The sequence below is a fragment of the Arachis hypogaea genome, chromosome 17, assembly GCF_003086295.3.
Source record: "Arachis hypogaea cultivar Tifrunner chromosome 17, arahy.Tifrunner.gnm2.J5K5, whole genome shotgun sequence".
Taxonomy (NCBI): Eukaryota; Viridiplantae; Streptophyta; class Magnoliopsida; order Fabales; family Fabaceae; genus Arachis; species Arachis hypogaea.
In genome coordinates, this window is record NC_092052.1 from 10943401 (window position 1) to 10970301 (window position 26901).

Consider the following 26901-nt stretch of genomic DNA (forward strand, 5'->3'; position numbering starts at 1 on the left):
GGATGGATGCTTGAAATGTAATAATTGTCCTTCTCTAGATTCAGGAGAAACTTTTTTTTTTAATGAATTTTTTCTGTCATGAATTCACACAAATGTAAAATATTACATGATTATAATGAATACTTGAATGATAGAAATTGAATTTTATATATACTTATTTCTGTTTTATTTTATCCATTTTTTTAATGTTCTTAAGGTATTTTAAAATTAAAAAAAAAAAGAGAATGTATTTTTGGTATAATTTGTATATAAATAAGTAAAAGAATAATAGTGACAAAATAAAAGAGATTATAGGAATATCTTTCATTGAATATTTATAATTTCATCAAATTTTCAATTAGTTCCTTATATTTTTTTTCTTTTCAATTGGGTCCCTAAGGGTATACAAATAATTTTACAATTCACTAACAGTTTTTTGACGTTTAACGTTAACAGGGACTAAATTGAAAAAAAAATAATTTATAAGGACCCAATTGAAAGGAAAAAAAGTATAGAGACCTAATTGAAAATTTTGCGAAACTATAGGGACCAACAGAATAATTAAACCTTTTTTTTCTATATATAGAAAATCGGCGCTATAGGAAAATTTTTTTTTCTAAGGTCTGGAATGATATTTAAATCTACAATTTTTAGATGAGTATAAAAAAATTATACTATTTAAATTATAATTTATTGAGACAATACTATGATAATTTATAGTTGGACTTATGGAAATTATGAATTTTTATTTTTGACTGTGGATAGCTCAAAAGTCACGTTGAGTCGTTGATTGACCAAAAGAAAGAGAAAATACATTGACTGATTTTAATTGTTTTAGTATATGAATAATATGAGAGTTTGAGTTAAAGGATAAAACCAAAAAAAATTATAAAAAGGTGAAATCGTAAAATAAGAAAAAAAAATGGTAATAATAAAAAAAAATGAGTTTTGAATTTTGTAAAATTTATCAAAAAATAGTACTAAATTTTTTAATTATGGTATAAGAAATTTTTTAATTTTAACACTAAAATTTTAATCACGACATTATTAAAAGGGTGAAATAAGAATTATGAGAACAACAATGCTACATACCAGTAAATATTATCATTTTGAATTAGTATTTGACTAGCAATAATATATATGGAAAAGTCTAGGGGGTCAGTAATTTTATTGAATTTTGGCCAGCATATAACCATCAGAAAAAGGTAAGTCATTGGATGAAATTTCACACCAATCTCACACCATTAAATCATCATTGATGGCTATTTGATAGCTACCAATCACAAAAGTTGCTAACCCCCTAGCATTGCTCAATTTATATTCATATTTATATGTGTTTTGTACACACAAAATATGTAATTTGTACCTATATTTATCAAAAGTTTGCACGTATAAGTTAATATAATTTGTACTTATATTTTTTAGAATTTGCATCCATAAATTAATAAAATTTATTTATTAAAGACAATTTAATATTTGTGATGGCTAAATGATGGCCAAAATTATTAAAATTGTTAGTCCTTAGAATTTTTATTATGAGAATGTAAAATAAGAAAAAGAAGAGGAGGAGAAATGATAATTATGAATTGTGTAAAATTTATTAAAAAAATATCATCGAAATTTTTTAATTTTGACAATAAAATTTTTTAACTGTGACAGAAGTTTTTTAATTGTCATTTCTAACTAAATGATGTATTTTTTTTATCATTAAACTAGTTGGATAGTATTGAATTCATATGTAAAAAAGTTTAGTCATTTTTATACTATTTATAACATTGATGTATTTTTTTGTTCTAAAATATATTTAAATGACGATGGTGATGGAAAATAAGAAGAGTAAGAGTTTAAGTTATGCGAATTTATCAGAAAATAATACTAAAATTTTTTAATCGTGACACAAATTTTTTAATTTTAATACAAAATTTTTTTAATTGAGACATTTTTAGTTTGTTAAGAAGAAGAATAAAGCTGAGACACAAATTTTTGTTAAGAAGAAGGTGGTGGTGGTGGCGGTAATAGTAGTGGTGAAAGAAAAAGAGGAAAAAGAAGAAATCAAATGAAAAAAGAAGAAAGAGGAAGAGAAGGGGTTAATAGTAGTGTCGAACGACGAAAATGATAACGAAAGAGAAAGATGAGTAGTAAGAGTGTAAGTTGAAGGAATTAGAGAAAAAGAAGAGGATAAATAAAAAGTGCGTACACAGTAGATAGGGTGTGAACGTGAAACTCAATATAACAATTTGATTAAATTTAGTTCAAGTATTTTGTCTGGTTAAAGAATTCTTTTTGTTTTTAATAATACTAACAAGAAGTAACATGTATTAAACTTATACATTAACCATTAGTTCAAGACAAGAAATTAATAAGTTGGGAGTATTATACATTATCTGCATTTGCCAGCGTAGGTAGGGCAGCAACGAATTATGGAAAGGGTACAATTATTGTCCCCTAAACCCACACACACGCCATTGTTGGAAGAAAAATCTAACAAAGATTGTTGCCATGCAAATTCATATGGAAATCAATCAATTAAACAGAAATTGGGGAAAAAAAATGGGACACGAGACAAAAAGTAGCTTGATGAAGAGAATTATGGAAACCCAATAATTGAATTTGGCGTAGAGCACTTCTTCAATATTCTTCGTATCCCTTCACTTGCTTGACCTGCCAAATTTCCTGCCAAATTCATCAACGTCAACGTCAACGTGATTCCCCACCACTATGAAGTTGTTAATGAATGACACCAAAACAATAATTGAAAAAAGAAAATTGATTTAATACTGCAATTGGTATTTAGTTATACTTATGCTTTAATTCGGTTTTAAAAGTTTAATTTATTCAATTCCAATAATGCTAGGGAACTAAATAGTTTTAGCAAAAAACCAGCTAAATACTTTTGGATAAATTCAAAATCTTTATGTGAATGGTGCTTATGCTAGACATTGAGATGCTTTTTTTTTTTGTAAATTAGATAGTTTTAAATTTATTTTCTGATTTATCATGTTTTAGATATTTGGAGAGAGAATGAGGGTGAAAAGACGGAAACTAATTGAATCAATTTTCATTATTCACGTTGCAATGATACTGAATGTATCTCCTCCTAATTTAAATGTGGTGAAATATTTAATAACTAATATTTTAAATCATAAATAAATAAAACTAATTACTATATTTATAATTAATTAAGTTGTTCAATTCTTGACTGATTTAAAAATGATTCCATATACTTTTTCTATTCAATTTGATATTTATGATTCATGTTAGTATTTTATTATGTTTTATCATGTTTTATTACATAATCATTACGATTATCTAATGCAATAATTGAAAAATTTTAACTCAATTTCTAGGAAGCATCTAAAACGTTTGAGTGAAATTAAGATTAGGCTTTAAATGCTTCATAAGAAAAAGATTAAACTAAAAAAGTTTCAATTGCTGCATCAAATAATTACGGTTAAAAACTAACTTAGGTTGGTTGAATGATCAACTCATTCGTTCGCTTAAGTAGGTGTTAGGAGTTCGAATTCTATCTTGTGCATGTAGCAATTCATTGACTAGTAGCAGACTCTTAAATGGAGCTCTCAGATCCGTAATAAATTAGTCTTTGACATGACGAATTAGAAAATACCATAGAAAACCCAAAAAACAATTACTGTTAAAAAATTTAGTGTGATAGTTGTTAATCCATATCAGCACGTTTAGAAGTGTTTAAGAATCGAATCTAATTTGCATATTCGCGGTATTTATTCGAATTTGATTAAAAAATTACGGATATAAATCCGATCCGATTCATACACTAATAAAATCAAATTACGAATTTTATGTAAGTATCTACATATCTGATCCAGAGAAATAAAAAAATAAATAAATATTTTTTTATATTTTATTTTAACTAATAATTATAACATATATTTATTATTTTAATTTATTATTTAAGATAAGTGTGAGAATTTGATGCAGTGAAAAAGCTAATCTGAGGATGATAACGTTTATGGAGTCAAAGGAAAAAACAAGAGAAGCAGTGGAGATTGGAGAAGTGTCTGGACCCTCAGCTATGGCATGCCTGTGTAGGTGGCATGTTGCAGATCCCACAGCCCAGAGGAGAACACAAAAGTCTATTTTACTTCCCTCAGGGCCATGCTGAGCATGCATGTGGTCTTGTGAACTTTAGGACCTGCGCCAAAGTGGTTCTACCTATGATTTTTTTATTATTATTTATGTATTAATTGTATTTTAATATTTATTATTTATATATTTTAAAATTATATTTGAAAATTATTTATTTAATTTTATAATAAATAATATTTTTAAATTTAAAAAATTTATTAGTTAGTTTTTATTTATTATACTATATATTTAATAATTTATTAAAAAAATATTAATATAATAAATAAAAAATAATTTAAAAAATATATTATTTAAAAATAAGGATAAATAAATTTTTAATCAATTTGAATTTAGAGATAATTAGGTTCATGTTTATTTCTAAATCTGACACGTCAGTATTTTTCGTTTAAAGTTGACGGAGAAAGGGTGTGTTTGTTTACAGAGACACAGGACACTGAGATAGGGACAAATCGTGTTTGGTAGAGGAGATATGGACAGAGACAAGAGACACTGAATTAGTGTATTTTGTATTCATCCTGACAGGAAGGACACGGAGACACTAACAAGGGACACAACTTATTTTTTATTTTTTCTTTCATTATTCTTATTAATTTTTTATAATTATATTTTTTATTGTTATATTTTTCATCTCAAATTTTTTGAATGAAAAAAATGAAAATAAATTGAATTTTTATAATTTGTTCTAGTTTATCACCAAACAGAATATAAGAACACAAAATTTTGTGTCTCTGTCCATCAATGTCTTATCCTATCATGTTCTTAATGTCTTGTCCTGTCCTGTTCTTAGAAACAAACGCAGCCCTAAAGATCACGTTGTGTCATGGAAGTAGAAGACATTGACCAAAGTGGATCGTTTTTATTTTGAAGGGTCGCGTTGTCATTCTGAGAAATGGATAGAAAGCGAGTTGATAATTCACTCTAATATTTCTCTAATTTTTTATATTTGTTTGTTGCTCATATTTTGTAGAGTAATCATGTTAAAAAACTAACACTATAATAATCAATTTCAGCCGACTCATTAAAAATAAAATGCGTAAATAACTTTTGAATATTCTTTTCAGTATAGTTATACATGTTTTAAAATTAGTTATTTTAGATATATTTTTTTGAGATGTAAATTAGAAGATAAAAACCATGCCTCATATGTTACTTCAGCAAATGCCTCAACTAATATCAGTTATGAATCTTGCTACAATGTTGACTCCTAAAATTTTTTTGTATTTATATAATAATGAAAGTTCAATATTTTAAAATGTGCTATTTCGTTTAGAAATTAATTTTAAATTGATGTTTCAGTGAGTATGTAATTTTTGTTATTTTATTTATCAATTCATTATTTGATTATAATAATTATTATTTTGCAAAGAGTATTTTATTATATTAATAACTATAATTTAACGAAACCAATGTAAAATACAACAGATAGAGGTATAATTGAATTAACAATGTAATAGAGGTATAACAATTGAATTAACAATGTTAAAAAGGTGCAATAATTAACAAGTAGTGAGTGACCATGAGTGAACGAGAGATTGCCAATAATAAGGTTACGATGATATGATAATGGTATGGACTATGGAGCATTATGCATGTGTCAAGGTTTTAATATAATACTATGTTGGTTTTTTCTTTTATATATTATAAATTATAAATAGATAATAAATGGATAGAAATAAATAGATATTAATTGAAGATATATAAAGCCTTGAACTGATGCAAACGACACACTAATACAGAGGACAGTGCGCATAAACTTAAATTTTACATAACACATATACTAGCAGGAACAATTAAAGCACATTAAAAATCACACTAATAGAGAACATAAAATCACAGAAATTGAAATGTATAGTGCAGCGAGTTGTCATCATAATTGACAACGGCAGTTATTAGCATGATAGCTTTTGTTTGATTGCATGCAATTCAGTTATGACATCTTTTATGCTCATTCGCTGATTTGGAAACTCTTGAGAACATGCAACTCCAATACTAGCAAAGGACACAAGACACTCTTGAATGATGTCTTCCATATTTTGCTGCTGTGTAACCCTTCTTCTTTCTTGTTGATCAATTGGAATGAGCAATCTTGAATCAACAATCTCAGCGATTCCATCTAGAGTTACCATGTTACAGAAATTGGGTAGGCTTAGACCTTCACCAAACATGCTATCAGTTGGCTTCTTTCCAGTGATCATCTCCAAAAGAAGAATTCCATAACTATACATATCTCCTTCTGGTGATACTGGAGATCCTGCTCCATACTCTGTTTGATTCAAACAAAAAATTGAAAAAAAAAAAAAAGACAACAAAAATAAAGCAATGATATCATGATCATAAACTAATTATTTTCAGTTCAATAAATTAAATATATAAAAGGGTTGTTTGCCATAAATACTTGATAATTAAATTGCTTAGGACGTAGGGAACTCTAAGCTATAACTAATTTGGGGTAATTATATAGATGAAAATACTAGGACAAAAGCAAAACATGAGTTTAACATGACAAATTGTCTTGATGCTACAATATGCAAATGAAGAAAAATAACCAAAATGTACATTTTTAAAAGATATTGTAAGATATATCAAAAGAAACTTACCTGGTGGAATATATCCAATGGTTCCCTTAATTGCAGAGGAAGTAGCTTGATTATCACTGCTAGAACGGCCTGCAACACCATGAACGAGCCTAGCTAATCCAAAGTCTGCCAAGTGAGCAACAACTTCATCATCAAGAACAACATTGCTTGGCTTAATATCACAATGAACTACAGCTTCTTCTAAATCATTGTGAAGATAATCCAATGCAAAAGCTACATCAAGAGCAATATTTACTCTTTGCATCAGGTTGAGACTCAGATTTGTGGACTCACTATCTTCAATGGTGTTGTGCAACAAGCTTTCTAAACTCCCATTAGACATGAACTCAAACACTATGGCCTTGAAATCATCCCCTTTGTAATCAACACTTGAACAACAAGTCAATATGTTGACAAGGTTTCTGTGCTTGATTTTTCCTAAAGCTTTGCATTCGGCCATGAAACTCTTCGATGCCCCATGTGTTTGGAGCTTCAACACTTTTACAGCAACAGGTCTCTCAAAATGGACGAGGATTCCTCTATACACAGTCCCAAATCTTCCTGTGCCAACTAAATTGGATGAAGAAAATCCATTGGTTGCTTGATGTAACTCTCCATAGGAAACCTTCACATAACCATATTGCAAAGCTAGAGAAGTAGTGGCTAACTTTTTTGCCTTTTTCTTGACAAGATATATACTTATAAAAGCCACACAAGAGATTAGAATTCCTCCAAATGCAATGAAGAGGATGACTCTCTTTTTAAGTGATCTCTTGTGTTTCTTCTGTGAGGGCAACATAGGGCATGCAGAAAGATTCAATTGAGGTATCCCACCGCAAAGATTTTTATTTCCAACGAGTGATATTGCTGTGACATTATAAAATACTCCTCCTACCGGGACTTCACCATAGAGATGGTTGAAAGATAAGTTCAAAGTCTTCAGCAACGTGAGATTCACAAGTTCATGCGGGATTGTGCTTGAAAAATTGTTACTAGAAAGGTCCAAGACTTCAAGGGATAGTAGAGATCCCAAGAATGAAGGTACACTTCCATGGAACGAGTTTCTTTCTAGTACGAGCACTGTTAAAGCAGAGCAAGCACTAAGTTCCATGGGAATCTCACCAATCAACATGTTTTCTTGCAAATACAAGAGGGAAAGATGGATCAAGTTACCAAGCTCAGAAGGAATGTGGCCAGTAAACGAGTTGGAGTATAGGGACAGCTCTACTAAACCTTGTTGATAGCCGAATGTTTGATTGGGTATATCACCTCTTAAGTTATTTTCATGAGCGTAAAATTTCTCCATCTTGGTGCAGTTTCCAAGTGTAAAAGGAATGAATCCTTCAAATTTATTTGAGTCGAGATAAACTTGAGACAACATAGTAAGGTTACCAATGACAAGAGGGATGTTGCCATAGAACTTATTTCCACGCAACCACAACGCTCCCAGATTTTTTAGCTTTCCCATTGAATCTGGAATTGTTCCCTCAAAGGAATTTTCATCCATACCAAGTGTTCTTAGGTTGATTAGTTTTCCAATTTCTTCTGATATCCTTCCTGATATTTGATTCAACCCCATATCAAGCAAAACGAGATTGGTTGATAAGTTACCTATGATATCTGGCAATACTCCACCTAAATTATTGTCATAAAAGGCTAGTCTCTGCAATTGAGTACAATTAGCCAATGAGAAAAGGAAATCCAAATCATGAGCTCTTCCATTCCCGAATCTATTCTGTCCAACATTAAATATCTGGAGTTTGCGTAAACTTCCTATGGTAGGAGAAATCGGTCCATGAAAATCATTTTCTGAGATATCAAATTGTTGCAGTTCAGAAAGGTTGGATATTGAAGATGGAAAAGTACCGGTGAATCGGTTCCCTCCACAAATAAGTAGCTCAAGATTGGGAAAAGCCATAGGTAAATTTGAGAGAAGAGTACCCACTAACTGGTTGTCCACAAATTCAAGAAGTTGAATATTTGAAAGGTTGTAAAGTGAAGGAGGGACTTGACCAGAAAAATTATTTACACCCAAACCCAAAAATTTCAAAGTTGACAACCTACCCAAAGTTGGAGTTATGCTTCCTTCCAAATGATTGTATGAAAGTGACAACTTCTCAAGAGATGAGAGATTTCCCAATGAAGGTGGTATACTACCAACAAAATTGTTGACTGCAAGCGCCAGCTGAGTGAGTTGCATCATAGAACCAAACCATGAAGGAATTTTGCCAGTTAGATTATTGAACCGCAATAGAAATACTTGAAGGCTTGAACAATTTATCATCTGCATAGGAATATGACCATGAAGATTATTGTGCCCCAAGTCAAGAATCTGCAGCCTCTTTAAATAACCAACTTCTCTTGGAATCTCACCATGCAAGTTGATGTTGGTAAGATTGATCAGCCTTAGGAACGTCAGATTTCCCAAGGATGGCGCAAGAGTACCACCCCAGTCTTGATTTTGAAGTTGTAAGGCTGAGACTCTCATGTGGCGACGACTGCATGTAATACCCTCCCATGCGCAGAAATGGAGAGACTCATTCCATGATGGCAAAGCATGCGGATCGCCATTGGTAAGCTTGTCCTTCAAAGCAAGCAAAGCAATTTTATCGGTCTCTGAACTCAAGGCCGCATTCACAGTCAAGGTTTGTGAAGCGACAGATAGGAGAAACATGATGAGAGACACCATCATTATTTCGTTGTAGTGTGACGGTGACAATATGAGCATTTGTGTTAGTATATTCAAGAGGACCGTGGTGGAGGAAAATGTAGTACTAGGGTCGTTTCTTTCTAACTGTTATATTTCTTTCACTTAAAACTTGTTACGTTCTTATGATCATATGTAAGATTACATTTTTTTATTAAACCGGGAAAAAAATGAACTTAGATTCAAGAAGAAGATATATGTATTTTTTATGAGATTAAAGGTGAGGATATCCTTAAATCATTCTTGGAATATTTAAAATATAAATAAAACAAAAAACGTTAACAATAATATTAATACTTTGAAGACGAGTTGATCCTTTGAATATGTTCCCCAAATTTAGTAGTAAGAACTAAGAAGAGTGTATATATATGAAAAGTATTATTTGTACATAAAAATTAGTTATAATATATTTATATATAAATATATATAATTTGATTTATATTTTATATTTTAATATGTATTTTATATTAATAATTAATTTTAATATTTAATTTTAATACACATACCTAACATAATTAATATATAGGTTATTATATATTATATAATTTTATTTTATATTTGGGAAATAGAACAAATAATTATCTTATACTAATAATTAGATTATTAAACATACTTAATATCCAATTTAGTATAAATAGAAGTCTAGCTCAAATATTATCTATTTCTAATAACCAAAAGGCTAAGTGACATATTAAAAAAAAATAGAAAAAAAATTATGCAATAACTTTTCAATTAGATAAAATTCTCCAACAATATCCAAAACGTGTGAACCTCAAACATTATGAATTTAATGTTTCTAATAATGTTAAATTGAATAATTTATGCATAATCTCTAAGTTATACAAAGGATTAATGAAGACATAAAAATTTTTAACATATTTTTTACGATATATCAACTGTTATAAATGAGAAATTTTTTTTAATTATGAATATTATAAAGCAAAAACTCACAAATAAAATAGAATATAAATTTCTTATTAAATATCTTTTAACATTGAAAAAAATTATTAAAAGATTATAAATTTTATGATATAAAAAATTATTATTAACCACCTCATCATACAAAAATTTATTAATAAATTATTCACATAACTTTAGTATTTTAAAATATAGAGAAAATGACAAATAGATTTTTGGCCTTTTGATCTGCAAATATTTAAGTTTTTTATTTTTTTAAAATCTTAACATATCGATCCTTAGTTAGATTTATCAGACCTAACGAAAAAATCAAACGTGACTCTTGTTGTACTGGCCTGATTGAACAATATTTTTTTAAATATGACAAATAAAATTTAGATATTGATGTGTCTAAATTTTAAACAGGTTAAAAACTTAAATATATTTTTAAGTCTTCAAGAACTTAAATATCTATGAACTAAAAAATCAAAGATCAATTTATCTTTTTCTCTAAAATATATTATGTATCAATATATTGATATAAAACATTTTAGATTATATAATTTATTTATTTTATGCCATGTATAATATTGGCCCTCCCTAAATTATTCTAGATCCGTCTCCTCGTATATAGAAAGGACATTGATATGATACGCATTTAATTTGTTGAAAACAAAGAGCATTACAAAAATTGATTAACACTTTAACAGTCTTACTATTGACAATAGCAGTTCTCCATATAAACAACTTTCTATTTCACTTTCACCCATTCCAAGTTAGCCCGTAATTGGTGCTTAGAAATAATTGTGAGAAATACTAATTAATATACCCTATATCATTGATTATGGCCGACATTGACAGTATTCCATCGTTTTAGATTGGCCAATATCAAATGTGATGTGGAAACTAACTATAAAGGAGGGAAAAAATGATGGCACATCAGAGGGAATGATGAGCTGAATGGTGCAATTTTTGAAATGTTTGTGCTTGTGAATGGAAAGAGTGTACTTTAATTTAAGGTGAAAAAACTCGGGTGTAATTAAATTTTTGTAAAGTTTTAATAAATGATAATTTAATTAAACTTGTCATATTATTTAATGATTCTCAATAAGGGTGTTTATGGATCGGATCTGATCCGCATATCTGTGGTATTTATTCGAATTCGATCCGAAAATTGCGGAAATGGATCCGATCTGCAAAACTATCGGATCAGATCCGGACACTAATAGGATCAGATCGCAGATTTTGTGTAAGTATTCGTATATTCGATCCGCATATCTACAAAAATAAAGAAATAGATAAATAAATATTCTTTTTTTTTTTATTAAAAAGGAGGGCCAAAGGCCCAAAACAAAAGCCAACTACGTTGGCACCACTCTCACACTCTTCCTTCTACCTTTGTCATCAGTAAGGAGAAGCATCAGGAAAGGGGGTGGAGTTGCAAAACAAAGGAGGCCGGTCGATATTGACTGAGCTTGCTTTGCCAGTGCATCAGCACAGAAATTAGCTTCGCGAAATACGTGCTTAAACGACACATAAGTCATTTTGCTGCGGAGATCCTCAATGGCCCTAATCAGAGAAAGCGTATGATAGTGGCTACTAGATGACCCATCAATTAATTTCAACACACAGGAAGAATCAGTCTCTATCTGTAATCTGTTGATTCCCAGCTCCACTGCTAGCTTCATTCCGGTGTAGATGGCCCAAATTTCTGCAAATGTTATGGTGATTCTTCCAATTTTCATCATGAAGCCCGCCACGAGGTTACCATCTCCATTACGAAGGAGGCCGCCGCAAGTTCCAGAACCAGCTGGTTGGATGACTGAGCCGTCAACATTTAGCTTTATGCATCCATCCACTGGAGGTTCCCAACCGACAAGGTAAGCCTTAGCAGGGTTGAGAATTTTTTTTCTGCTCTCAGTGAGGTTTATCATATTGTTGTATTGCTCTGCCAAATAACTAGAAAGATTATGCACATGAAGGCTGGTAGAAATTTCTGAATTGAAAACTAAATCATTCTGGGCTTTCCAAATATTGTTGCAGACAGTAACAAAGAGGGTGGGCCAAGGAGTCCCACTAATTTTTCGAGTGATCTTGAAGAGATTTGTCTTTAGCCAATCTTGCAAAGGTTGATTAAAGAAACCTCGGGGAAGAGCACTGGTTGACCTGCTAGTCCAGACACTGCGGGAATAGGGACAGTCGCGCAGCACATGGAGCAGAGTCTCTTCATGATCCGGACATCTGGGGCAACTTCCAACCATGGTAAGACTTCTTGTCCTTCTCTTAGAATTTGTAAGAAGAGCATTATGGTAGATTAGCCAAGTGAAAGCTCTTAATCTTTGAGGAACTTTAATTTTCCAACACAAATTAAAATTTGTGTCTGATTTTCCATCTCCACTGTAATAAGTAGAATATGCTGATTTAATAGAAAATTCTCCATTAGTAGAGGGTAACCGGCTAATACAGTCCGCACCAAGAGAGTAGTGAGGAGCTTTTAGCGTGCGAATAATCTTAGAAATATCTTCAGGGAAATAGCTGTTTATCATCTCCCAATTCCACTCCCCATCCCCATTAGTAAAACTTGAGAGCTTCTCAACCATTCTATCTGCAGCGATAGGGCATAAAGATACATCTTTTAGGCTGGTAATTTCTGGAACCCAATGATCAGTCCAAACTGCAATAGATTGTCCATCCCCAATTCTCCAGATCAAATTCCTTTGAAATTGGTTCCAGACTTTCACGATTCCTTTCCAAGCGTTTGAGCAGTTGGCTTTTCGATGGACTTTGGGAATCAAGTTCTCACCACAGCCGTACTTGGCTTTGAAAACTTTAACCCACAAGCTATCAGATTTCGTCATGAGTCCCCAAGCGAGTTTCATGAGAAAAATGTTATTTGTTTCTTGAGCTTTGCGAATGCCTAACCCGCCTTGATCTTTCGGTTTACACACGGTGTCCCAGCTTAGAGGGTGAATTTTCCTATCTTGATCACTTGAACCCCAAAGAAAGTCCCGACAAATTTTATCAATCTTGTTGCAGACTTCGATCGGAACCTTCATAGTTTGCATAACATAACTTGGAATAGAAGATAAAACGGATTGAACAAGCGTTGCTCTTCCTGCCATGGATAAGGTCTTCATGTTCCAACTAGAGAGTTTGGCTTGCATCTTGTCAATGATATGTTGAAAATGCTGTTTACTACACTTCTCGTGGATCAGCGGAACACCTAAGTATTTTCCCAAATTGCTAGTGAGGGGAATCCCTAGTTCTTGGCTAAGCTCTTCTCTGATATTGTGGTTCACATTTTTGGAAAAGAAAACGCACGACTTATTGAGGCTGATTTTTTGTCCTGAAGATTCACAGAAGATTTTTAGCGCTTCCTTGACAACACCAACTTGGTCCCGGTTAGCTTGCGCAAAAAGTACTATGTCGTCTACAAAGCAAAGATGAGAAAGATTAGGGCCATTCCTAGACAGCTTTATAGGTTTCCATTTTTTATTTTCAATAAAAGAAAGGATAAGATGTGATAGTCTTTCAACACAAAGTATAAAGAGATAGGGTGATAGGGGATCTCCCTGTCTTATTCCTCTGGATGGTGTGAAGGCCTCAGAAGGAGACCCATTCCAAAGAAGGCTCATGCTAGGAGACGAAATACAGAGATTAATGAGCGTGACGATTTCCTCCGGTATTCCAATATCCCTAAGCGTGTCAATAATAAATAGCCAGTTTAGTCTATCATACGCTTTCTCCAAATCTATCTTTATGGCCATAAGTCTTGTGCCTCCATTCCTGGTCCTCATAGCATGAACAACTTCCTGCGCAACTAAAATATTATCCGCACTAACTCTGCCTGGGACAAAGCTAGCTTGTGTATTAGCAATCAAACTGTTCAAGTGAGGTTTCAATCTATCAGCAACAATTTTAGTAACAATTTTATAACACACATTACAAAGACTAATAGGCCTAAAATGAGTAAAATTTTCAGGGGAATGGGTCTTAGGAATAATAGAGATAAGAGTTCAGTTGACGTGAGCTATATTCTCTGGCTCTCTAAAAATCAACTTTATCCACTCAGTAAGGGACTCAGCCATAATCTTTCAAGAATGTTGAAAAAACTTGGCAGGTAGCCCATTGCTTCCTGGAGCTTTCCAACTTCCCATACTAAAGACTGTCAGCTTTATTTCCTCTATTGTGACTTCTCTTACGAGTTGTTGCTTTCCTTCCTCTGAGATAGTAGGGAATCGACCTGCAATAGGAAACATAGGCAAATCAGGATTATATTGATCAGGTGAATATAAAGATTTGAAAAAAGAGGCTCCCATAGTCTTAAGAGTATCCACATCTTCAATCCAACTTCCCTCATCATTCTTTAGAGTAAGGATTTTGTTTCTCTGTCTTCTTTCGTTAGCTTTCTGATAGAAATACTTAGAATTCTTATCGCCAAGATTTATCACATTACATCTAGACATTTGTTGCCAATAGCTTTCCTCCTGAATAGTAATAATCTCATACTCCTTCCAAAGATCCTTCTGTAGCTTTTCTAAGAAAGGATTCGTATTGAAAGAGAGGCTGCGATTAATACCATCCAGCCTTGTGAAAAGCTTATGCTTCTTTTGAAAAATATGTCCAAAAGTGTGAATGTTCCAATATTTGGTATTTCTCACAAAAATTGAAATATTTTCCAAAAGGTTTCCTTGTTTGTCCTAACTTTGCGCCACCAGATTGTTGTAATCTTCATGAATTAACCAAGGTGCCAGCAAGCGGAACGGTCTCTCCCCTCCTTGGACAGTGGAGATGTTGAAATCGAGGAGAAGTGGTAAGTGGTCAGACTTGAGCTTTGGAAGGTGTCTAACCCCTTCTGTCGGAAACAAACTACAAAAATTAATGTTACAAATGAATCTGTCCAGTCTTCTCTTGACCTTTCCTCTCTGCCAAGTGTACGGTGGGCCAGAGAAGTCTAAAGAATTTAAATTGCAATTTCTCATGCAACTAATGAATCTGTTGGTATCTTGTGAGAGGTTAGAGTTTCCCCCGGTATCATCCAAAGTGGCAACCGAGTTAAAATCTCCTCCAAGACACCAAGGACCATTAATCCCCATAGCTAACTCTTCTAATTTATTCCAAAGGCTGCTTCTATTTTTTACATGAGGGCTACCATAAATAGCAGTAAGCCACCATGGTTTCTCTTGTTTATATCTAACTTTCAAGTGCACAAACTGTTTCTCAATGATCTCAGGTTCGATATTCCAAAGAGACTTGTTCCAAAGGCACCAAATGCCTCCCGCAAAACCATCAGCATCACTAATGCACCAGGAATCGAACCCTAGATTCTTGATAGTAGCTTCCGCTTTATGTCCTGAAATATGAGTTTCCAGTAGAAAAATTAAGTTAGCATGATATCTATAAACAAGGTCTTTAATGATAAAAGAGAACCCCTTAGAGGCAGTTCCTCTGCAATTCCAAGAAATAATATTCATGATAACAAAGGGATAGGGATAAGAAAAATCCTCCTGAAGAAACCAGGAATTTAAGCCTCCATAGTCCTGTGGTAAGGAGAAACAAGCTCCTTCTTTCTCTCGAGAGTTGAATCAACTCCTTCTTGGGATTGGACTTCCATCGTGCTTTCATCCAGGTTTAGTTCTCCCGGGTCTGGTGGCTCCTGTAGTTCACCAGCACTCTGTTGTCCATAGGCTCCTCCGCCCATGAATTTTGATACAAGGGCAGTGGTGTGGGGGTCAGAGAGGTCAGTGATGTTCAGGTGGGACTCCTGTTTGCTTTTAGCAATTTCTTTGCTTAATCTGAAAAATGTCTCCAGTAATCTTGATGTTTGACTTCCTTCTCTTTTGAAAAATTTTTATGCTCATTTTGAGATTCTAACTTATTTGGTTTCAAACCTGGTTCAACCTTCTATTTCTCCTTTGTTTGATGATTCTGATTTGGTTAATTTTGTATTTTCTTGCTTATGTCAGCACCCTTCTCCTTAATGATGGTGATGGCTTGTTTCTGTTTCTGTGCAGATCTTGCATTATTTGGTTGATTATTCTGTTTGATATGGACCTGCGTGTAATTTCTTTCCTTTTCCATATTTGGTTGGCTAATTTTTCCTCCATTGTGGGCCTGCTGACCCTCTCTTCCTTGATATTCCTCTGCCAAAATCTGAAATCTGGATGCACTTCCACCTTCCTTTTTTCTTTAGGAGTATCCCCCATTTTCGGCTTATTCCTTCTTTGACTTCTCTTAACTAAAATCCATGGACCAAACAAATTTTCTGCTTGATTTTCCTCTCCAGCCGCAACGGTCTCATTATTTAAAGCAGATTCTTCTCCTTTTTTGAAAATGTTCTTTGGGATTTCAATGTCCGAATTCTGATTCGGTGTGACTAATTGCTCTTTCCTATTTTGTTGATTCTTCCCATTACTGGTTTCCTGATTTTTCTCCTTTTCCTTTTCAGCATTTGCCGCTAATCCTCCATCTCCACTAACCGCCGCCGCTGCCACCGTGGGGATGTCACTTGGGGATTCCTGACATTGATCAAGCTTGTGACCGTATCTCCCGCACTTGAAACAGATTTGATGAAGGCCCTCGTATTCGATGTGGAATTCTTTTCCTAAAGCTGAGAAAGAGGGAACTAACTTGTTCCTTAGATCAATCTCAATGCAAATACGAGCAAATTTTCCTCTAGAGTGGATGGAGGTTAATTCGTCAACTTTAAGCATTGTACCCAAAGATTTTCCAACCTTCAAGAGGAAATATTTGTTGTACAACTCTGCTGGTAAATTAGGAATTCGTACCCACACAGCAATTTTCTGTACTTGTGTCTCCATTGGCATAAAGAGGGGTCTCCATCTTTGCACAAGAAGGTAGTGGTCCGCTATCATCCATGGTCCTTCAAACAAGGCATGTACATAGTCTTCTTGACTTCCGAAGCTCACAAGAAAGAAGTTTCCCACTAGATCCATGACCCGGATAGAGCCTTTCTTAGCCCACCTTCGCTGCACCCATCGGTCTATAGCCTGGAGATTAACCAGTTTTCCAAGAGGCTTGACAATCAAAGAGAACTTCCATGGTCGATACCATTCTTCATATTCTTCTAAAGACACCTCAATATTAGGCTTTGGATTGAAGGGAGTCTGATTCTCCATATTCATATCCATGGGGTCGGATTCAGCGATATAGTCCTCTGCCACAAGTTCAACAATTTCATCAGGATTTAGTTTTTCAAATCCATTGTTGACTACCATATCACGATATGATTTGATCGGCTGTTGATCAATTTCTGGGACGATGGTGTTCTTAATATGCTGATCGGTTGTAGGGGTTTCATCTGACTCCATCTCTGTTTCTGTAGACTTTTCTTCGATACCTTCCATGGGGACGTCATACTGATTAGCCCCATCCATTTTTACTTTTTTGTGCTCCTGGTGATGAGGTCTTCTTCTTCCGGCGATCTCTTGTCGATTTCAAAAGGTTGGTTTTCGGTGCTCATAGGGAGGTTTTCCTGGGAATTGCTATTCTTCTGTAAATATTCTTTTTAGAGTAATTCTACGTGTACACTAAAATCAGCCACCAGTATAAAATACAAGTTAGAATACAAATATATATTGAAAATAAATTAAATCACACATGTATTTATACACAAATACATTGATGGCTGATTTTAGTATACATATAGCATTTTTGTTCTTTTTATGTTTTATTTCAACTAATAATTATTATATTTGTTGTATTATTTTAATTTATTATTTAAGAAAAATATGTTTAATATTATTTTAAGAGTAAATATATTTAAAAGAATAGAAAAAAAAACAAATTTTATTAATATTTTTTAATAAATATAACTTTTTAAAAATATTTTTGTCTTTTACGGATATATCCGCTATTCGATCTGAATATCGGGTCCAAACTTAAAAAGTGCGGATATTGGATTCGATTTTAGTGCGGATTGAATCGAAATTTTAGCTATATATGATCCGATCTGATCCGCTTTTACCCCTAATTTTCAATTGTGAGTTAATTGCACCTGAATTTACCTTAATTTAATACTATTGCATAGTGAAATTTGAAAAATACCTTATTACAGTTTTTTCCCCTTGAAAAAAGGGAGAAGATTTGTAACCAAAATTTATTCCCTAGTCCTTGTAATGGTATAGAACAGAAGAAATTTACTCGATGTAAACTACAACACAAAGTAATTCAAATAAAATAGAGTAATAATGCAACAACCGAAATATCTTAAGTAGGTAATTTATTTTCATAAACATGACGCCTATCTTCCTTCTATGGAAGCAGTTTGTGTTTAATTGCATGAAGCTCCATTATGACATCTTTAATGTTCATCCGTTGAGAGGGAAATTCTTCGGAACATGCAACTCCAATCCTAGCAAACGACTCCAAACACTCCTTGATATTTTGCTGTTGTGTAACCCTTCTTTCCTCTTGTTCATCAATTGGAATGAGCAATCTTGAATCAACAATCTCAGAAATTCCTTCTAGAATTGCCATTTTACAGAACTTGTGTAGGCTTAGATCTTCACCAAATATGCCATCCGTTGGTCTCTTTCCGGTTACTATCTCCAGAAGAAGAATTCCATAGTTATAGATGTCTCCTTTTGCTGATATTGACCTACCTGCTCCATACTCTGTTTGATTCCAACAAAGATATCAAGAAAAGGATTTTCAGTTCAATAAATATTTCAAGCGTTTCATTGTTATAATAGGGTAACATCTAACTCTTAATGTGCTTAGGATTAGTTATAACTTATAAGTAAATTAATATAAATATGTTATTATCATGAATCTAACAATTCATGAATTCGTTAAAAATAGTAGCAACATATTACCAAGAGAGATTAAAAAGAAAAATTAAATCTTTAATTTTACCTGGTGGAACATATCCGATGGTTCCCTTGATTACTGAGGAACTTCCTTTATCACTGCTAGAGTGGCTTGCGACACCATGAACAAGCCTAGCTAATCCAAAGTCTCCCAAGTGGGCAACCATGTCATCATCAAGTAAAACATTGCTTGGCTTAATATCACAATGAACTACAGCTTCCTCTAAATCATTGTGAAGATAATCCAATGCAAAAGCTACATCAAGAGCAATATTTACTCTTTGCATCAGGTTGAGACTTGGACTTGTTGACTCGCTATCTTCAATAGTGTGGTGTAACAAGGTTTCTAGACTCCCATTAGGCATGAACTCAAACACTATGGCCTTGAAATCATCCCCTTTGTAATCAACACTTGAACAACAAGTCAATATGTTGATAAGGTTTCTGTGCTTGATTTTTCCTAGAGCTTTGCATTCGGCCATGAAACTCTTTGATGCCCCGCGTGTTTGAAGGTTCAACACTTTCACAGCAACAGGTCTCTCAAAATGAACAAGGGTTCCTCTATACACAGAACCAAAACTTCCTGTGCCAACTAAATTGGATGAAGAAAATCCATTTGTTGCTTGATGTAGCTCTCCATAAGAAACCCTCAAGTACTTATGTTCCAATGATGGCAAAAAAGGTAACTTCTTGGGCTTCCTCATGAAACAATAGATGCTAACAAAAATAATGAACGAGATCAAAATCCCTCCAATAACACTGATGACAATAATTTTCTTTCTAAGAGAGCTCTTGTGTTTATTTGAGGGCAACTTTGGACATGGAGGGAAATTCAGTTGAGTTATCCCACCACAGAGATCCTTGTTTCCAATGAGTGATATTGCTGTGATGTTACTAAAGATTCCTCCTAATGGAACCTTGCCATAGAGCTGGTTATTGGAAAGGTCCAATGCATTCAATTGTGTCAAGTTTTCAAGTTCATGTGGGATTGTGCCTGAGAAGCTGTTGTTGGAAAGTCCTAAGAATTCAAGTGATCTTAGAGAACCCAAGAAGGAAGGTATATTTCCATGGAAGAAGTTTACATCTAGATAAAGCTCTATCAATGCAGAACAAGCACCAAGTTCAATGGGAATGACACCAGACAACTTGTTTGAAAATAGATACAATTTAGAAAGATGCTTCAGGTTACCAAACTCTGGAGGGATTGGACCAGTAATGGAGTTGCTGGCTAAATCAAGATTTACTAAACCTTGTTGGTATTCAAAGGTTTGAGTTGGTATGCTACCACTTAAATTGTTGTTCCCGGCAGCGAAAGTCTGCATATTTGTGCAATATCTTAAGGTAAATGGAATGCTTCCCTCAAGATTATTTGAGTCCATATAAACTTCTGACAGCATAGTAAGATTGCCAATGGCAACAGGAATATTACCTGAGAGATTGTTATCATCCAAGGATAATCTTACTAGATTTTTAAGATTCCCAATTGAATCTGGAATTGTTCCCTCAAGGGAATTTTTATTCATAGCAAGTAAACCTAAGCCGACCAAGTTTCCAATTTCTTGAGGCAAGCTTCCAGATATTTGATTATGGGCTATATCAAGCACAGTGAGATTGGTAGAGAAGTTGCCTATGAGATTTGGCAATACACCACCAAGATTATTTCCTTGCAAAATCAAATATGACAACTGAGTGCAATTGGTTAAAGAGGAAAGGAAATCCAAATCTTGAGCTTTCCCACTTCCTATTAGACCATTGTAATTAATGCCAAAGTAGATAAGATTATTTGAGCTTCCCCAAGTAGGAGGAATTAGCCCTCTAAAATTATTGAATGATAAATCAAATTCTATCAATCTTGTCAGATTGCATAATGAAGATGGGAAGTTGTCAGTGAATTGATTTGATGCAACAACAAAAACAGACAGATTGGGAAAAGCAAGATGTAAATTTGAAGAAATAGGACCCATTAATTTGTTGTTACTTATATCAAGAACTTGAAGATTTGAAAGGTTGTAGAATGCATTAGGAACTTGGCCTGACAAATTATTGGTACTCAAAGAGAGGTACTCCAAATTTGACAACCTTCCCAAAGCATGAATTATAGGACCTTCCAAATTGTTTCCTGCAAGATACAATGTATCAAGTGATGAAAGATTCCCCAAGGTTGGTGGGATATTACCAACTAGATTATTGAATCCAAGCTCCAACATAGTAAGTTGCATCATGGATCCAAACCATGATGGAACTTTCCCAGTTAAATTGTTGTAGGACAAGTCAATTTTCTTAAGACTTGAGCAGTTGATTAGCTCCATAGGAATCTCACCTTGAAGATTATTTCTCGTTAGTTCGAGAGCGTACAACGACTTCAATCGACCAACTTCCCGGGGAACCTCACCATGAAGATGATTCTGCTGGAAGCTAAGAATCTGCAGCCTCTTTAAACGACCAACTTGTCTTGGAATCTGACCGTACAAGTTGAGGTCAGTAAGATTGAGCTTCTTGAGGAAGGTTAGATTTCCTAATGATGGTGCAAGAGTACCACCCAAGTCTTGATTTTGCAAATGCAATGCTGAGACTCTCTTGTGGCGGCGACCACATGTAACGCCCTGCCATTCACAGAAATGAAGAGACTCATTCCATGATGGAAGAACATTTGAGTCACCATTAGTAAGCTTGTCCTTCAAAGTCAACAAAGCAAGCTTATCAGTCTCAGAACTTAATGGCATGGCCATTGTTGTAGTTAACAACATGTTTATTGAAGCTTGTGAAGCAATAGATATGAGAAAGATGATGATTGTAAGAGCCATCATGATCATATTATCATTACTGTGTCATAATATGTGCATGAAAAGTGTTTGGGAGAAACATAGAAGGGAAGTTGAATTGGTTGAAATGTAGAAGCATACAACTAACGAAATCTTTGTTGTAGAATAAATAAATAAGGAAGATATAAAATAAAATGTAAATAGAAGGCTCTAGTTTTGATATTCACTAATATAATTATCTCACTATAATAATAGAAGTAATTTATATATTCACTACTATTATATATTAGCAACGTATGAAAAAGAGAAAAAGATAATATAGAGAGAGAAGAGAGATTGTTGTTATTGATGTAATTTTGTGTTACGTACTGAGATTTAACCTCTATTTATACATGCAAGGAGGCTACCTTTTTCCACTATTATTAAATGTAAGGACTTTGGTAACATAGAACTTCAGTATGGAAAAGGTGAGCCACCCATGGTCATTCATTTCATTCTTATCGTAACACTCCCCCTTGAATGACCATTTAGGATTATTGCCTCGTTAAAACCTTACTAAAGAAAAATTCAGTGGGAAAAAATCTTAGTGAAGGAAAAAGAGTACAATATCCTTTAGTGATAGGGACTGCCTCATTAAAAACCTTGTCAAGAAAAACCCAATGGAAAAAAAACCTGACCAAAGGAAAAAGAGTACAGTCTCCCCCTCTTGTCGACATCATTTAATGTCTCGAAATCGGCGCATCCCAATCCCATGTACCAATCTTTCAAAGGAGGATTTTGGGAGTGACTTTGTAAATAAATCTACCAGATTATCACTTGAGTGGATCTGTTGGATATCAATTGTCCATTGATTTTGAAGATCATGAGTGACGAAGAATTTAGGAGAAATATGTTTTATTCTATCACCTTTGATATATCTGCCTTTAAGTTGAGCAATACTTGCTGTATTATCTTCAAATAGGACAGTTGGAGCTATCTTATGATCAATCAGTCCACATGATGACAGAATATATTGGATCAAACTCCAGAGCCAAAAACACTCGCGACTTGCTTCATGAATCGCTAGTATTTCGGTATGATTAGAGGATGTTGCTGCAATCGTCTGTTTTGTGGACCTCCATGATATAGTTGTACCACCATATGTGAATTGGTATCCTATTTGAGATCTCCCTTTATGTGGATCAGACAAGTATCCAGTATTTGTATAGCCAACTAGTTGTGACTTGGATCCATAAGGATAAAACAATCCCATATCAAACGTTCCATGAAGATATCGAAAGATTTTCTTGATTCCACTCCAATGTCTTCTGGTTGGAGAGGAACTATACCTTGCTAGTAAATTCACCGCGAATGATATGTCAGGTTGCGTATTATTAGCAAGATACATTAGCGCTCCAATGGCACTAAGATATAGTACTTCAGGACCAAGGATATCTTCATTTTCTTCCTTGGGATGGAATTGCTCTTTTTCTACATCTAAAGATTTTACAATCATTGGAGTACTTAATGGATATAAAATCTCTTCAAGATCTTCTCTGTGTATTTTGTTTGATGAATAAAGATCCCTTTTTTTATATGTTCGATTTGCAGGCCGAGACGAAATTTAGTCCTTCCAAGATCTTTCATCTCAAACTCTTCTTTTAGAGTTTTTATAATTGTTGAAATCTCTTCAAGAGTCCCAATGATATTTAAATTATCAACGTACACAGCAATTATAATGAATCCAGATGCAGATTTCTTTATGAAAATACAGGGACAAATATCATCATTCTTGAATCCATTTTTGGCCAGATACTCAGTAAGACGATTATACCACATTCTTCCAGATTGTTTCAGACCATATAAAGATCTTTGCAATTTGACTGAGTATAACCCTTGCGAATATTCATTGGATGGTTTAGATATCTTTAGTCCTTCAGGGACTTTTATATAGATATCCCGATCTAATGAGCTGTATAAATAGGCTGTTACCACATCCATTAAATGCATATGCAGTTTATAATATGCAGATAAACTGACCAAATAACGCAATGTTATCACATCCACTACAGGGGAATACATCTCTTCATAATCTATACCGGGCCTTTGTGAAAAACCTTGTGCCACGAGTCGGGCTTTGTAGCGCACAACTTCATTTTTCTCATTTCGTTTTCTCACAAATACCCATCTATATCCAACAGGTTTTACATCTTCTGGTGTACGGACTACAGGTCCAAAGACTTCACGTTTTGCAAGTGAGTCTAATTCAGCCTTCATGGCTTCTTTTCATTTTAGCCAATCATTCCTTTGTCGACATTCTTCGACTGATCTTGGCTCAAGATCTTTACTTTCATGCATGATATTCAATGCCATATTATATGCAAATATTTCATTGACAATTGTCTTATTTCGGTCCCATTTCTCTCCTGTAAAGACATAATTTATCGAGATTTCGTCATTTTCACAATTTTCAGGTACCTGAACGTCTTCTGGCGTTAAAACTATATCAGAATTTTGGACAACTGCAGGTGTCTCTACTATGTCTTTTTCAACAGGAATCGTATTTACCTCTTTTTTTTTCGAGGATTTTTGTCTTTGGAACCAACAGGCCTGTTACGCTTCTGGCGTGAATTTGCTTCAGTGGTTACTTGTCCTACTGGGACATCAATTCGAATTGGGATATTTTTCGCTGGTATATAAGATTTGGTTATCCTCTTTGTATCGGAAAATGCATCAGGTAATTCATTTGCTATTCTTTGCAAATGTATAATCTTTTGAACTTCTAGTTCACGTTGCCCTGATCGAGGATCTAAATGCATCAAGAATAATGCATTCCAATTAAGTTCCTTTTCAGGAAGCTTATTCTCTCCCCCTAATGTTGGAAATTTTGATTCATCAAAATGACAATCCGCAAATCGGGCTTTAAATACATCTCCAGTTTGTATTTCAAGATACCTCACTATAGAGGGAAAATCATATCCAACATATATCCCCAATTTTCTTTGGGGTCCCATTTTGGTGCGATTAGGTGGTGCAATGGGAGCATATATCGCACACCCAAATATTCTTAAATGGGAAATATTTGGCTGCTGGCCAAAAGCTAATTGCATAGGAGAGAACTGATGGTAACTCGTTGGCCTCAAACGAATAAGTGCTGCGGCATGTAAAATAGAATGCCCCCAAACCGAGGTTGGGAGATTTGTTCTCATAAGTAAGGGTCTAGCAATTAATTGGAGGCGCTTAATAAGTGATTCTGCTAACCCATTTTGTGTATGAACATAAGCTACTGGATGTTCAACACTTATTCCATTAGCCATACAATAAGCATCAAAAGCTTGGGAAGTAAATTCACCAGCATTATCAAGACGAATTGCTTTGATTGGATTTTCTGGAAATTGTGCTTTTAATCGAATAATTTGAGCTAGTAATCTCGCAAACGCCAGGTTGCGAGAAGATAATAAGCACACATGTGACCATCTCGAAGATGCATCTATTAGGACCATAAAATATCTAAAAGATTCACATGGTGGATGAATAGGTCCACATATATCGCCTTGAATCCTTTCTAGGAATTCAGGGGACTCAAATCCAATCTTTACTGGTGATGGCCTCAAAATTAACTTTCCCTGAGAACATGCAGCGCAACAAAATTCACTAGTTTTAAGAATCTTCTGGTTCTTTAGTGAATGTCTATGAGAGTTTTCAATAAATCTCCTCATCATGGTTGTTCCCGGATGACCCAATCTATCATGCCAAGTTATGAATTCATTTGGGCTAGTAAACTTCTGGTTTACAATGGCATGTGATTCAATTGCACTAATCTTGGTATAATATAACCCAGATGAAAGTGAGGGTAATTTTTCTAATATAACTTTCTTATTTGAATCATGAGTTGTGATACATAAGTACTCATGATTTTCCTCATTCATAGTCTCAATATGATATCCATTTCGGCGAATATCTTTAAAGCTCAACAAGTTTCTCAGAGACTTGGTAGATAATAGTGCATTATTTATTATAAATTTTGTTCCTCCAGGAAACAAAATTGTAGCTCTTCCGGAGCTTTCTATCACATTGCCTGAGCCAATAATAGTATTAACATATTCTTCTTTTGGCACAAGATGGGTAAAATATATATCACTTTTAAGAATAGTGTGCGAACTTGCACTATCCGCAAGGCATACATCTTCATTACATATCCTTGCCATTCTAGACAAATAATAATAAAATGAGTAGTATGCACAGTTAAATTGGATACTTGATCGGAATTATTTTTCTAAAAAATACTATACATAAAAATAATGTCATATACTAAAGTTTTATTTTAAAACATGACACATTTAATGATTTCAAAATTCATAAGCATTAATATTTCATTATTTATATACATCATATTTGAAACTCAAATTCATAGAAAATAAAACTTAACAATAAGTTCTTTACATTATTTATTTACATGGATACTTAACAATCCTACATATTAAACTATTCCATCATTGATCAAATGACCAATATTTCCTTCAGAATCCTCAAAGAAATCGGATACATCATAATGAGTGGTGGAATTTGCAGCACCATTTGAAACAAAATTCGACTCTTTTCCCTTGTCGTCCTTTTTTAAATATGCCTGGTAAAGATCGACTAGATGCCTTGGGGTACGACAGGTACGTGACCAATGGCTCTTTCCACCACAATGGAAACACTTATCCTCTGTTGATTTATTCTGCCCAATATTTCTTTCTTTATCCCACTTCTGGTGAGATCCTCTCTTTTGAACATAATTTCTTTTCCTTCCATAATTTTTCTTGTTACCAAAACCTTGCCATTTACCTCTTCTAGGGTTAGGATTTGCCACATTTGCTTTAGGAAATGGGGCTGCGCCAGCTGGGCGCACTTTATGATTTTTTACGAGTAACTCATTGCTGTGCTTAGTAACAAGAAGGCAAGAAATTAGTTCAGAATATTTTTAAATTCTTTTTCTCGATACTACTGTTACAGGAGCACATTTGAGGTATGGAAGGTTGAGAAAGTTTTCTCTAATATAT

At 33.8% G+C, this 26901-nt stretch overlaps 2 protein-coding genes across 2 annotated transcripts; both read right to left on the minus strand.

Annotated features, from left to right (window-relative positions):
• Positions 1–5781: 5781 nt before the first annotated feature.
• LOC112765697 (uncharacterized) lies at positions 5782–9453 on the minus strand. The gene is made up of 2 exons (XM_025811570.3): positions 6702–9453; positions 5782–6367 (listed from the first exon to the last, which is right to left on the minus strand). The coding sequence occupies exons 1-2, from the start codon at positions 9406–9408 to the stop codon at positions 5994–5996; spliced, it is 3081 nt and encodes a 1026-aa protein (XP_025667355.2). The 5' UTR covers positions 9409–9453; the 3' UTR covers positions 5782–5993.
• Positions 9454–18558: 9105 nt separating this feature from the next.
• On the minus strand, positions 18559–21844 carry LOC112762786 (uncharacterized). Its single transcript, XM_029294235.2, has 2 exons — positions 19162–21844; positions 18559–18920 (listed from the first exon to the last, which is right to left on the minus strand). Exons 1-2 carry the CDS (start codon positions 21842–21844, stop codon positions 18559–18561), a joined length of 3045 nt encoding a protein of 1014 aa, XP_029150068.2.
• Positions 21845–26901: the final 5057 nt, after the last annotated feature.